This window comes from Dermacentor albipictus, chromosome 3, assembly GCF_038994185.2.
Source record: "Dermacentor albipictus isolate Rhodes 1998 colony chromosome 3, USDA_Dalb.pri_finalv2, whole genome shotgun sequence".
In the NCBI taxonomy this organism is placed as follows: Eukaryota; Metazoa; Arthropoda; class Arachnida; order Ixodida; family Ixodidae; genus Dermacentor; species Dermacentor albipictus.
In genome coordinates this window covers 41,462,827-41,478,066 of record NC_091823.1, presented here as the reverse complement: position 1 = coordinate 41,478,066, position 15,240 = coordinate 41,462,827, and the positions used below count along the sequence as shown (strand labels likewise).

General features: G+C 46.5%; 1 protein-coding gene across 3 annotated transcripts in view; it reads right to left on the bottom strand.

Annotated features, from left to right (window-relative positions):
* Positions 1–365: 365 nt before the first annotated feature.
* LOC135902506 (cytochrome P450 3A14-like) overlaps positions 366–15,240 on the bottom strand; it is a 36,148-nt gene continuing 21,273 nt past the window's right edge. For 2 of the 3 annotated variants that reach the window (XM_070536583.1, XM_070536585.1), the window contains 6 exons: positions 13,801–13,870; positions 12,703–12,811; positions 11,921–12,012; positions 10,417–10,557; positions 2,839–3,001; positions 366–610 (listed from right to left, as the gene is read on the bottom strand). In XM_070536583.1, the coding sequence (XP_070392684.1) occupies positions 521–610; positions 2,839–3,001; positions 10,417–10,557; positions 11,921–12,012; positions 12,703–12,811; positions 13,801–13,870 (665 nt within the window). In that variant the 3' untranslated portion in view covers positions 366–520. The remainder of the gene's footprint in view (positions 611–2,838; positions 3,002–10,416; positions 10,558–11,920; positions 12,013–12,702; positions 12,812–13,800; positions 13,871–15,240) is intronic. The other variant, XM_070536584.1, reaches the window with a different exon arrangement.

The window sequence follows — 15,240 nt, the reverse complement described above, 5'->3', positions numbered from 1 at the left end:
GGTCTATTCTCTGGCTGTGCACTGATTCGTCTCGATTATCCTTCCTCACTTCCTAACTAGTTTCTACGATAACCACGAACGCTGACCGTTCTTGGTCCATGTAATGTTATCGTTATAAAAGTGCTGTACTATTTTTTACACACGCTCGGGTTTGTCTGCACTTTTCCAACATTCTTAGCGCTCGGCCTTGCATCTGCACCAAAAAAAGATGTGATGGAGGAATTTTGTGTCACTACACATTTAGGTTGGATGCATTTCATTATCGCGCACAATTTTACCGCCACCCACAGCATTAATAAACCGTTTGTGTACTATTATTTAATTATAATATGCCGTGTTACAACTCCTGCAGTTAATAAAGAATATAGAACAAACACTCGAGAATGTTTATTAAAGAACATGTTTATGCGCATCACAAAGCCACATACGTTGTGATGACAAATGACAGAAAGGAACAACCCCACATATGAAGGAATGCTTACATCACTATTTAAAACGCCCACTCAGAGAATGAGTTGTCTCAGTGTTCATTCGCCAAACTGTGTAGGACAATCCAGGGCCCTCTTGCGGGCGTCGATACCATCGCATATTGGCCCAGCTCCATGGTTCCCTAAAAGGTTGCAGAACAGGCATAAAATACCATTTTATTTAAACAGTACAAACAAAAGAAAAAAGCAACACCTCAGCTAGGGCTCCGAATTAAGTCTAACGAGCTTGCGCGTTCGAACGCTCTCCTAAATCGTATGCGTTCGTTTTCGCATTCCGCCGATATCGGAATGTACTAGCTCGCCACATGGAATCGAAAGACGTGATTTCATACTCAGCAGCAGCTTTCTTTAACAGTAATTGAGCATTTTCATCAATTTTCCGCTCCTTACGGATACAGTCTTCTTGTAAGCGAATGATGAGGAGCTGCAAGAACCCTACAAAAGAATGCACCGGCAAACTGCGAGTGCTTCATTGAGTCCACATCGCATAATAGTATTTGTGTCATGCTACTTTTGCCCTGTACTACTCAAGAGGTGCCAGTCTTTCTGAGGTTACTACATTTGCGACAGCCGTAGAGATTTAACTATCATTGTAATAACTGTAATTGTTTTTCTTACATGCTGTTAACAATGTCTTATGATGTGCGCGTGCAACGTACGTAGAAAAATTTATCCGATGTTTTGATCGCTCCCGCATATTCTTCATCTGCAACCCTGTTTTATGGGTTACAGATGAAGTTATTCAGTGCGACTGTCTTCGCGCACCGTGGCTCTCTCAGGTCAGGTTACGCACCTGCGGCAAGACCTTCGATTCCTCCATGGTGTATGAGCCGTACTCAAGTAAACTTTACAATCCCAGGACTTCAGAAAAAGTCGGACTAGCCATCATCAGCACTCGAGCTACTAACTTTACTTCTCTTGTACGAGAAATACAGCGGCTACACACACGTCTATACTGATGTATAAACTACATCAACCAGTTCCGGTGGCACTGTAGTTATACCAGCAATGAGAATAACCCAGCGGTTCAACACTTCCTATGTGACTACGTCTACAGGTGTAGAGCTCGCGGCTCTCCGCGAAGCGCTTCATGTGATAAATGCAAAATTCCTCGAAAATGGCCTGTCTTCTGCGATTCAAGACCAGCCTGGCATGGAACTCACGATCAGCTCGCGTGCGAAATCGTATGACTTGCCCATCACTTGAGAGAAAACGGCCATGATATCTTTTTTCAATGGATAACAGGTCATTGCGGCATCAATGGAAATGATGATGCAGATAAGGCAGCCTGAACGTCAAACCAAGAAGACCACTGCGTCCCCATTCCTCTCTCAAGGACCAACAGTGCGAGACAACTTCGCATTCTAGCACGCACGCTCTCCTTAGCGAAGTGGAATGCCTACATAAAAGGCGCACCAGACTGCACAGACTAAACCCTTCACTGCAACTCAGACCCCCGGCCGGACTGCACAGATGTGAACCGTCTCTTCTGTGTTGGTTGTGGCTTGCTGTTGCCTTCACGAATGTCTCCTCAGTACTAATTGGAATGGATAATTGTCCTGCATGGGATGTTTGCGTATGCGAGGAGAACATTGACCACTTATTGTGCCATTGTCCTCAATTTCAAGCATAAAGACAAGATTTGTCCAACACATTAAAGAAATTAGGTGATCGTCCTCTGAGTGAACATGCACTACCAGAGCACCATCCCCACCGATCATCGGCTATGTGGAGGCACTTTTGTGCTTTCTGGGAACGTCTCGTTTGCGCAAGCGGCTTTAACTCGAGTGCTGTCCGTGCACGTCTATACACCTTCTCTTCCTTCTCTCTCTTCCCCTTCTCCCTGCCTCCAGCGTAGGGTAGCCAAGCAGACTCTTGACTGGTTAACTTCCCTGCTTTCCTATATTCCTCTCTCTCTCTGTTTTATGACGATGATTTCTACTCATCGTTGCAGTATTCACGTGCACAACTCTCTTGGAGTGATTCTCCCCTTACGCAATGCCCCTCATTAGGCCAAGGGGCAAATAGCACACGCAGCAAACGCACTATAAATAAACAGCCCGAGCTGGCGCATTGCTAAGTTTAGCCATGCTTCTTTCGTACGCTCCGTCACCCGATTGCACCACCCGTCCTCAGTCCCGCCATGCAGTGTACGCTCAGTCACTAGAATGTACAAGTATAGACGCTGTGTATTGGTTTTCCACTGAACCTCGATTCTGTACTAGATAAGTGAATCGAAAACTACAAACGCACCGTTCCATAAGAACCCTTGACTGAGATAATATAAGTAAGGTAAAGCAGTGCGGTTGGCAGACTCATTCTTCGTAGTGCAGTGTGAAATGATTGTCACCTTCTGAGACGGGCCTAGTTCCATGCGGTACTTCTGGACCATCTTGGCCACAGTGTACCTGACTTTTAGCAATGCCAGCCTCATTCCAACGCAATTGCGAGGCCCGACACCAAAGGGCATGAGTGCGGCTTTCGTGAACGAGGCCTCACTTCCTGGGAAAAACCTGCGTGGTATGAAAAGAACATGTACGTGATGAAGCCGCAAAGTTACATTTACAAACGTTCGATACCCTTTACTAACGTCCCTTTGTTTGTTTGTTTTCGTTCTGCTTTTTTTCCTTTTTTTTCAATATGTCTAGGACAGTTGGCATCATGAGTGGTGCCCGCTACTCGTTACCGTTTGACAAAAATATCTAGAAACATAGGCCGGCTTCAAGAAGCTACAAACAAAATTGAAGGAAAAAAAAGAAAGGTCGTGGAAGACATAAAGTGAGGTTATCTGAACACTCTTGGATCAATCATTGTGGCTGTGTACTATAAGACTTGTTCTTGTATGTGTTTGGTTATAGTCGACATAAGGCATTTTAGCGTTTTCAAGTGTTAACCACGGCTTCAATACGTTAATAAGTATACCAAGGAGAAGTGATGATAGGTTGTGACGGGAAATGTTGGAAGCTTATCATATTATGAAAAGAATTCACGGATTGTATTAGTGACAGATCACTCTATCTCTTCCCTAGTGAATACTTAAACGCTGCACGCATCCGCATTTGGTTATCTTCTTGCATCGTTCTGTCTTCAGAATCAATCAGTTGATGTCAGCGCTCGACCCTGACCACTGTCTTCTTCTTATCCTCATTCTCAGTCATTCCGTTTCTTTCATTGCGATAACATGCCTAATACCGGCGCTGCATTAGGTGGATGTACAATTTTCATTCTGGTGCAAGCCATCTGTGTACCTGAATGTAGTGCCTGAGTGTAGAGTGAAAGTAAGAGGGAGGTAACTGTTGTAGGACGTTTTTGTTCTTAGCTCAATTTTATGAGGTCTTGCATCTGCACTTTCCTAAAGGTAGCTTGAACCTGTCCCGGACATTAGACACCACTAGCAATTTTAAGTTCGTAGCACATCAAACTAAAGTGCATGTCTTAGTAGTCGCGTCAGCAGTTACATTCTCAGCATAATTCTCAGGTTTTCCTCATTAAGCCGTTTCAATTTCCACATTCTACTATTGGTATATTAGGAACCTAACAAATTAGTTACGCCTTTATTGTTCGGGAGAAAGCGTGCTTGTGAAATGAATGCACATGGAATCTATAGTATTATCTCCACTACCACTTTCAACAAGGCACAAAGCTGAGTGCTTCAGCTATCCTACATTGTTGGAGCTATCCTACCAGACAGGACTTACTCAATTTATTCACTCACATTCACTCGCAATTCCAGTCGTGGTTGCGCCATCGCTAAAAACAGATCACTGTTGCTTACTTTCTCTATAAGGCCGTTTATGGCCTGTATTTGGCGCTGTGACTTCTGCGCGGGACACATCCTAATCAGTCAAGAATTATTCAATCTATAAACCTACAGAAAATAATTGTTCTGAGAAAAACGCTGGAAGTCATTTTGGGCTTAAAGTTACAAAAACAGTTTGACGGGTTCCGAAACGCCTCATATAGCTTTAGGAAACATCTGTGTGACACAGAAGAAGCTCTTGTTCTGGCTTCTTTAGAGTGCGTTCTAATTCTGACCAGCATTGGCGGAAGTCCACGTTGACAGCTAAGAAAACAGCTTCGATGCCAAGTAAAGGGACGTATCTGGAAAACGTCTCTGCGACTAGGCTCCAGCTAGTGCTTACATGTAAAACCGAAGAAATAGATATATCATAGCTGTATATGACGGCCTTGCTTCTGCGAACCTGTGGGAAACACAACGTGCCTTACAATAAGCGCATAGGGAAGCCTGACGAAGTTTTATTGTGTGCAGGCAACATTCCCGTCGAGCTTTCAAAGATTCCGGCCAGCCGCCGTTTTGTTCGGACAACAAGGTAGCCTGCTTCACTCATTTAAGGGGAGATGAAGCCTTAAGTGGCTCGTGGACAAGTGGTCGAAGCCTTAAGTGGTCTACTCGAGCAGTACAAACAATATCATCATAAACAATGGCTCATACCCCCGCAAGGATGATGATGATGATGAAGCAACATTTGCTGGGCCCGAAATAAATCGGTGGTGCACGCAGGCACCAGACGGGGTGGTTCCCTAGTTACGGGACCCATATGTTTCCAGCAGCTCCTGGCCCCTGTCCGTCAGTGCGAGCTGAATCGGTAGGGCGGGGCTGGATAACAAGGTCTCCCATCGCTCAAGGGGTTGTTGGGGTTTGGGGGTGTTGGTGGGAAGGGGAGGAGGGGGGGTCTTGAGCTCTGTGCACTCTGCCAAGACGTGCGGCAGGGTACCCTTTTCTCGTCTGCAAAAAGGACAGAGCATATCGTATTCCGCAGGGTACATGCGGTTCATGAGTACGGGGTGCGCAAGCGATCCCGCCTGCGCTCGACGCAGGATCGTCTGTTGTTGCCTGGTGAGTTTGGGGTGCGGTTCTGGCAGTCTGCACCTTTCCTCTCGGTACATCCGGGTAATGTCCCGAAAGCTGGTAACCGGGTGCGGTAGCTCTTCCGGCTCGTGCTCGGCCCGGATCGACATTTCTCGGGCATGGTAGTCGGCGATGGTGTTGCCTGCTACCTGCGAGTGAGCCGGGACCCACACGAGCTCTATGGCTCCTCCCGGAGGCTTGTGCTTGGCTAGAATGGCTCGGGCCGCGGAGGAGATTACCCCCCTGCGGAAGCTTCTGTAGGCTGTCTTTGAGTCGGTGACTACGGTGTTCACGCTCGGCTGTGTGAGTGCGAGGGCCACGGCCACTTCTTCGGCAACTGCGGGGTCTGCTGTCTTCAGGGACGCGCTGACGATCAGCCTGTCTTTGGATGTAACCACCACCGCGGCACGGTCACTGTGTTTTCGGAGCGAGGCGTCCGCGTAGAGGACCCTGGGGTTCTCTTCCAGTTTCCGGGCTAGTGCTTTAGCTCGCGCGGTGCGCCTCTCGTCGTCCTTGCCCGGCGTCATGTTCCGGGGAAGGGGTTTTGTCTGAATGATCATTTTCCAGTCTTCCGGAAGGGCCATCTTGATGGGTACTGGCTCGATCTGCCATCCTATTTTGCGTAGGAGGGCTCGTCCGTGTACCGTGTGACTGAGCCGGATTCTCTGATTAGAGAGGTGGGCTTCGATGAGCTCCTCCACAGTGTTGTGGGCGCCCATGTCTAGCAGTTTTTGAGTGGACGAGTAAATAGGCATGCCCAGTGCTTGTTTCGTTGCCTTACGAAGCATCGTGTTTAGGGTGTCCCTATTCGCCTTCGTCAGCTGGAGATACGGCGCGGCGTAGGTAACCCGCGACACGACGAACGCGCGTACCAGGCGCATGGCATCGTCCTCTTTAAGTCCTCGGTTTCTGTTAGATACCCTCCGAATCATACCAAGTATCTGGTCGGTTGAAGTCTTGATTTTTGTGATGGCGGCCTGTGCCTTCCCGTCGCTCTGTAGTAGTAGGCCGAGAATCCTAATCTGCTGTGTTGGCTTGATCGTAGTTCCAGCGATGGTGATAGTCACGTTCGGCGGCAGCTCCTTCTTGGATTTTCCCGGTTGGATCATGAGCAGCTCTGATTTCTGGGGAGCGCAGCTCAGTCCGCACGACTTTGCGTACTCGTGCACGGTCGTTGCCGCCCGCTGCAAGACTTCCTCCATCCAGGCATCGGATCCGGCTCGGGCCATCCACACCGTAATATCGTCGGCGTAGAACGCGTGGTCCACGCCTTCAATTTGCTTGAGTAGATCGGGCAGGGGCAGCAGGGCCAGATTGAAGAGCAGGGGCGACAAGACCGATCCCTGAGGGGTGCCCCTATCGCCGAGTTCGACAGGGTCCGACTTCTCTTCCCCTATCCTGATGGTCGCAGTTCGGTTCGACAGAAATTCTTTTATGTAGCCAAATGTCTTTCGGCCACACCGGGTTTTGTTTAGATTTTGCAACACGCTCGCGTGGGACACGTTGTCAAATGCTCCCTTCAGGTCGAGAGCGAGTATCCCGCGCGGCGCGTGCCTCGTTGCCGGCTTAACGACCAGTTCGTGGAGTTGGATCATCACGTCTTGGGTGCTGAGATGTTGCCTGAAGCCGTACAACGTCTCTGGCATCTGATCCGTTTCTTCGAGGTGCTTCTGTAGCCGGCGAAGGACCATGCGCTCCATCACCTTCCCCACGCAGGATGTGAGGGAGATGGGCCGCATGTTGTCTATCGTGAGGGCCTTTCCGGGCTTTGGAATGAAGCGGACCTCGGCGTCCTTCCATTCCTTCGGCAACTGCGAGCTCTCCCAGGCTTCGTTAATGTGCTCTAGGAGGCCGCTGGCCGCTGTACCGCTCATGTTACCGAGTAATTTGTAAGTTATGGCGTCCCTGCCGGGTGCACTTCTCTTGTTACTGTCATCTATCGCTGTCCACAGTTCTGTCATGGTAAACGGCCGGTCCAGTTCTTCGTTGACGGGTCCTTCGTACCTCTCGGGCACCGGGTACTGGCCCTTCTCTGTCTTTAAGTACTTGGCCTTCAGGTCTTCCAGGAGCCTGCGGCCGTCTCCCTTGTACGTGTTCAATACTTTGGTGAGGTTGCGATTGGTCGCAGTTTTGCTACTCAGCGGGTCGATCAGATGCCTCAAGAGACACCACGTCTTCCACGTCGAGAGCTTGCCCTGCAGGCCGTCGCAGGTCTTCAGCCAATTTTCCTTACATAGTTTGGCCGCGTGCTCGGCGATCTGTTTGTTCAAGACTGCTATGCGCTTGGCCAGCTTTCTGTTGTGTCTCTGACGTTTCCACCGCCGCGTTAACGAGTGCCGGGCCGCCCACATGTGGGTCAGTCTGGCGTCCACGTACGGTGTCTGCGACGTCGTTGCGATTTCTTGGGTAAATTTATCGAGGGCCTTCTTCTGGTCCCTCGCCCATTCGGTGTAGGTCCTTTGTGTTTCAGCTTGTCCCGATTCTTCCTCAGACGCCTCTTGTTCTTGGGTAAACTTTCGCATCTTGTCCCAATCTGTGATCCGCGCCGTCCCCAGCACAGCCCGATATCGGGAGCCTCGGATTGTAATGCCGATCACGCTGTGGTCAGACCCCAGGTCAACTTCTTCGCTTCTCCAGGAGACGTCTAGCGTGCCTGATAACCATGACAGGTCTGGCGTGGTGTCCCTCGCGGCACTGTTGCCTCTTCTGGTGGTTACGTCCGGCTCGTTCAGGAGGGCCAACTCGTGATCCTCCATTACTTTGGCCAATGCTTTTCCTCTCTTGGACTGAAACTTATAGCCCCACGTTGTGTGAGGGGCGTTAAAGTCGCCGAGGATCAGGAGCGGTCTGGTCCCCGCCAACCCTTTCGCCTGGCTCACGATGCGGTCAAATTCGTACTGCCGTTGTGACGGCCGGCAGTACGCGCTCATTACAAATAAATTACCCGAGCTGCCAATTTCTCTCGCATGAATTTCGACCAGCGTGTGCTCGCACCCACCCTGCGCCGTGACATGTTGAGTTGCCGCCACGTTGCTGCGGACGAGCACCGCCGTTCCTCTCTCCGTGGGGTCCGTGTAAGTGACGTACCCCGGTAGTCTTGGTTTCCCGTTTGTTTCTTGCAAAGCAATTACATCAGGCTTGTTTTCTTGCCCGTCAATGTGTAATAATAGTTCCGCTTCTTTGTTGCGAATCCCGCGGCAGTTCCATTGGTAAATTACGGTGGTATCCCCCCCGGTTTTCTTCTTGTGCTTCCTACTTTGCTTCTGCATCATCCTTTCCGGACGTCTCGAGTCGATTGCGCCTTTTCGCGATCGCGCCTTTGATTTTTTCGGACCGCTCCTTTTTCAGGGATGCGAAGCGCAAGGAAGCAAAGATGCAATGACTCATACCCCGTTGAAGCAGAGGCTACAAGCGCTCACCAAGGAGAAGTGGACAGTGACTACATTCATTTAAATCTCCCATACAACACATCGAGCATCTGAACCATCAATAAATCATCGCATACATGCCTCGGAAGTACGCTACGGCCAATGATGTCCGCCAAGCGAGAAACGAGGTGAGGTGTGCGAAGCGGCGGGTAGAAGTCGCTCTACCGCGAGTGTTGCTTTCCCCTTTTGAGACGATGGAACATAAACTCGAAGAGAAACGTCCTTGGTACGAGTCTGAGCCCGCAATAAGAGTGCACGAAGCGGCAGCTAAGCGTCGAAAACGAGCAGAAGAAGCCGAACTGCTAAAGCAGCAACGCGACGATGCGAGATGACCATGTAGAGAGGAGGCGAAAGCTCGCAGACAACGGCTTGTCTCACGTGTTCTTCCCACTGCGGCTTTCGTCTCCACGTGTTGCAGCAATGTTACACGCTGCCGCACTTTTCCTTACAGCGGTGCTGTATATATGGCTAGGGTGCCATAGATTTTCGTCTCCGCACACAAAAACTATATTCATCAATGGTACATACTCGAGCAAGCACTCGTATAACGGCTCGTAGTAAGGAAGGGCTACAAGCACTCAGCAAAGTGAAGCGAACAGTGCTTACATTCTTTAGAATCATGGAAACAACATACCGAACAGCACATCGGAAATTGTAATTGTCTGCTTCGGAGGAAACAATGGTTGGTCTCGTCTAGGCTCTGCTGGGACTCCGTAAAGTGCCTAGTTTAGTAGTGTTGAGAATCAGTTGCCATAGGGAGGCCGCGCGTGGTTGGACTGTCGAAGACCAGCACGCTTACGAAGCCCAGCGGCGCGAACTTAGACAAGAGTACGACCGACAGTGGTGGCGGTGCCGAAAAGGAGTGTTTTACACGTTTATTGTTGGAGACATTTCACTTGCGATGCCACATCAATCCGGCTCAACTGACCGTCCAGTGTCGTACGTGCATCGATTTGACATAATCAGAGAATGTGTCTGCAGTTGCGAGTATGCCGAACAGTGCATATCGTACCGACCACAAACCCAATGTGACCGCCGTTACCAAGTGGCAATGAGTGATGCAATAAAGTCTTTACGACAAGTGTTTTTACCACATATTTAGAAATCCTTTGTCATCCACTGTCGCAGGGCGGGATGACGTTGAATTTTGTCTCTCCTTTTTTATTTTTTTTATTTCGATGTGCTATTCTAGAAGCTGCTTTTCTTGCCGGCTTCGTCACAATTACTGCTATAGTTAAGTTGGCCGCTGTCCACTTAGCCATTTATTTAGCCATATATAGGGAGTAATCATATTAGAACACAGCCCTACTCTCAGCCCCTCTGGCTCCGAACGGAGCAGCGACAAGTAACTTCTTAGTTTCATGTAACAACTATTATCTAAAATAGGCTTAAAACATGTCTCCTTCGAAGTAGCAAAACATTTCAATTTCTCTGTAAGACTTTCGTTGCATTCAAGCGGTAAAGTGCACCGCGTGCTTTTTTTCAAATGAGCAATATACTCCATAATTATGTTTCACTTATTTTGAATTCTACTCCCTGAGTAGTGTACTTGCTTTCCCAATGCACTAAACGTGGTCCGCAAGCTTGCGTTCCAAGGAGTGTCAGTAGAGTAAGTAGTAAGTTCACTCACCTGTCGGGATTAAATTCCAGAGGGTTCGAAAAATATCGTGGATCTCTTTGTATCTGGTACAACGCCGCCATGACGTTTGTACCTGCCTTGTACTTGATACCATTGTATTCGAAGTCTTCTTTGGCCTGTCGATTCACGGGCCTGCAAAGTAACATTTCGTGGAAGATCAAATGCAGCAGAGCGTTATATTATATACCTTTCTGCAGCTAACAAAACAATTATCAATTTGTCGATAAAGTCTTTCTCTCATAAAGTATCTTGTTGCAGAGTCGTTCTGCACCTCTGTTAACAGCACAAACAATGCCCCGGAGAGTCTCTGACAGCTTGAACAACAATTAAAACCGTAAACACGTACTTTATTTCAAAAGAAAGGAGAGATTGGCTTTTACACCCGCTTCGAACTATTATTCATTCAATGTCGCAGAATATAACATGAGACAAGTGTATTAACCAGAGCAAGCTCGAAGTTTAGCCACACTTCGAAATAAATTTAGGGTTAAAAATACGATGCCGCTGAATAATTACAGTAATGGTTCACTAAGGTGCTTATGCTTAGATGCAATAGATGCATTGTGCTTTCAACATTGGGGATCAATGGAGTCTACGGTATCGCTATACTATACTAAGTTTGCAACACGCTCCGTCACTAGGTTAAGAAGTCGCTGAGCGTAATTCTTGGCATTTAGTCATTAATATTTGACCACTCAGTGATGTGCTGCTTTAGGAAAAAGACCAGATCAATTTAATCTTCCTATTCTAGAAAACCAGTACATCATAAACCTCTTTACGTGAAAGTGTAGCTCGTATTTCTATCGTTCGCCTGATCCTCAGGTCAAGCGATTTATTTGCATGTAAATGTCCAACCGTAAAAAAAATATTCGTGATCTAGCAAATATTTCTGCAGTTCTTTGCGAATAAGGGGTGAGAATGAAATGCAGGAACGTTGCTGGAGATATGTTATTTCAGCAGGTGCAAGAAACATTTGTGTCAGCGATTCTGCTGACAGCAGCTGTGCAGCGGTCAACGCCCGCCGTGGTAGCCGAGTGCCTACGGCTTTACGCTGCTCAGCTTGCGGGCGCGGGCTCAACCCCGGTCACGGCGGCCGCATTCCGACAGGGTTCAATGCAAAAACGTCCGTGTATCGTGCATTGTGTGCATGCTATTAAAACCCAGGCGGCGAAAAATTATTCCCGAGTCTTCCGTTAAGGCGCGCCTCATAATAACATTGTGGTTTAGTTTTGGCACGTGAAATGCCAGAATCTTATGTATTTTTTTAATTGTACGGTCAACAGCATAACACAATTCACCGTTTGTACAGAATACATCATGTTGTGAGTAGCCTGCATTATTTTGCTTTTAAAAGCAACCGTAGACGGTTACCTTTGAGTCAACTAATCAAGCTGCTCTCTTGGGTACTGCTCAGATGATAATGAGCGCGCAATTTGATGCCAAGCCTAGTTCGTCGGTGGAAGTTGTCGCAGTTTGTCACACTGAGTGTACTCACGATAATCCTGGAGGATAAAGTCGTAGTGTTTCATCCACTACGTGTTCCAGGTATTTCAGCTTTTTCATGATGGTGTCATAGTCCAAGGAGCCCTAAAAACATGAATGTAAGTAATTTCGCACAGCATTCAAAGTTTCACAAGCGGCCCATGACTATTTCATTGAAAGCTTAATCTGGAACCGAAACTTCATTATCGTTAGCTTCGCATAGAATAGTTCGGGCTGTGAACCTCGTTTTCTGTGGTACGGAAAGCGGATAGAAAAACTAAGAATCTAAGCATGTTGGGTGTCCATGTTAAGCGCAAGCCAATGAATGCCTGCGAGCAATCTCATAGCATCCATTAGTGATGCCACCTTAAATAAATTTTTCATACTTAACTTGACCAGCAAAAAGTAATAACTCTTTATGCCACCACTTCGCAAATAGCTTGGAAAGAGATAGACAGGAAGTGTGCGTACGTCCCCGCACACATACAGCATCGGCCTCACATTAACTTTCCTCACCGTTTATGAAGTCAGCAGAGCGATACTTGGTGATGGCTCGAAGAGGTTAACTGTTATTTTTTTTATGATTGCAACAACCAGGCCAAATGTCATTTAATTGCGCGGTATCCCATGACTTAGTAAACAACGATATCTAGTTACAAAAAAGAAGCAGTCATCTTTGCTGACGTAAGAAAATCCAGAAATATTTCCGTGTCCGCAGCAAGAATTTTAGATCCTCAACTTTAGGAAGATCGAAGAGCCCGACCTGCATTTCATTATAATATCAGCGTCACTTACGTCGGGACCGGCGGCATCGAGGACTTCTCGCCGAAGCTTCTCTTGGACATCAGGGTGTTTCGCGAGGCAGTAGGCAATGTAACTCAGAGCCGTTGCTGTAGTTTCAAACCTGCATTTATTCAAGATACGTTAGCTGCATCTAACGTATCATCTGTGAACACAGACAATTTAGATATTCAATCAATCAATCAATCAAAGCAACTTTATTTTGCAACTTTACAAGGCGAAAGAGGTGGCCCAGTCAAGCTGCTACACTGCAGCTTGACTGGGCTCCAGCCACCCATCAGCAATGGAGACGAAACACATTTAGCATTACTAAACCTTCCTAAAAAGCACTGTACCAGACATACAATGAATCCAAGATTACATTGCAATCAAACACGCCTCTCTAAGCACATGAAATAGGGAGGCTAAGTGCTCATAATATACATACATAATACAATGGCTAGACACAACAAAACAAAACAATTTTTTTATTTTGTTGAGGGAATAAACTTTTTATGTCTTTCTTCGCTAACGTTGTGATGTCAGTATTGAGTGTGTCATAGTTATTTAATGTCGTCGGCAATGCATGCCGAGTTCTCTGTCGGTCGTACTGTGTGCGCGAAAAACGAACGTGCCATGGTGGTTGATACCGGAAAGGATATGCTGTCGGGTGTGCTCAAGTTGTGCGATATCGAGAAAAGCATCTAATCTGCCTTGAACTGCTTTCTTATAGGAACACAGTAGAGTGTAAGTGTACAAATCCAGAACATTATGGATTTTATGTTTGTTTCTTTTTTTTTTCAAAAAGAGGCGCGGTGTGTTCCATAACGTCTTGCAAAGAAACTACGCTGAATCACAATGTTGCTTGGCACTGCATTGTCTTAGTGCTTGCGTTCATATATATCAGACGCTCGATCATTCTACGAACTAGATTGCTTATTCTGTTTTATGAACTAATCTAGGTATCACCGTAGTTCTCAATTCAGGATTTGATTGTGTCTAGAGGCCCCATCAGTTCAAGTAAATTCTCATGATGGTGATTAGCATGAAAGGCGACCATAATTCAATTACTCGTTCTTTACGCATAACATCAGGTGCGCTTTTAATTCTTACCCGGCACTGAAAAGCACTGCAGCGCTCGTTATAATTTCTTCGGTGGTCAGAGCCCTCTTTCTGGCACTTCCTGAAAGAGAGCAAGAACAATTTATTTTAGCTCGTTCTTCGTAACATTCCGAGGAAATTTATACTCTCACTTCTTCTAAAGTTCTGTGTTCAATATTGTATACAATCTTCTTGCAGTCTATAATGACATTCCTTTGTTCTTCTTTATGCTCTATGTAATTTTGTCGTCTTTCCTCTCTCATGGCACAATGCTCCGATTGTAACCTGAGATGTATGTATGTATGTATGTATGTATGTATGTATGTATGTATGTATGTATGTATGTATGTATGTATGTATGTATGTATGTATGTATGTATGTATGTATGTATGTATGTATGTATGTATGTATAGATAAATAAATAACTAGACATTTTCTGTAATTTCATAGATTATGTAAGAAAAGTAACGTAGCACACGTTTTTACGTGGAGGTAGACGAATACCATAAGAGGTTGAGAGCAGTGGCAGCCACAGGACTGTTTAATGACAGTTCGTTAAAAATGAAAATCACAGCAGGAGAGTACAAACCATGAAAATACTGATTATACTAGCGGCCGCAAGCACCTCATTGTCACAATCGTAAGCCCTGACAATCGCGAGGACATCGTGCACTCTTATATTTCATTCGTGCTTAGTAGCTGGATTGTTCTTTTACAACGACTTGAGCTCGACTTCTAGGAAATTGGAGTGTTATTATGTCGTAGCTGAGCATTCATAAATATCATCAGCTCGCTCAACCTGGTTATAGACAACACATTTTCTGAAGGTAACGGGTTGATTGGTTAAAGTACAGTGAAGGCTGCAGGTGAGTGTAGTCCTGCGCTCTGAGTATCGTGACAGTGAGCACAATTTAGCGAGCGTGTGGGGTGAAAAGAGTGTTGAAGCATTAGAAAATTCTAATGTAATGAATTACAGTATACATATCGTACATATTCGATATAATGATTTTACATTCTTTTTTTATATATATTTTTCAAGACCGAATGTTAGGACAGTAGCTTCGCTATCAAAAACAACAAGCATTCTTTAAATCACTTGATCCCTAATGGAGTTAGGGGCCGTGCAATTCATGACTATCTGATAGCCGCTCCAACACCCCGCTTCGCTCCCCCAGATGTGCTTAACTATTTCTATACAGTATTTTGAGTGAAAGGTTATTTTCAGTTCACGAAAAGTGTCGTTGCTACAAGATGTGTTCGCGAATCAGCTTCATAAGCGGTTATTTTTTCGCGCCGTAACGTACTCTGGTCCTATCATGGACAAAGGCTTTGCGACTGTCTGCCAGTTGTGATACTGGTTTGAATATCACCTTATCACTCGCTGCTTCTTGAGGCCAACCCTTTCTTCTATGATTATGGCTATGTTTCGCGCTATGCACAACGCTTTTAAG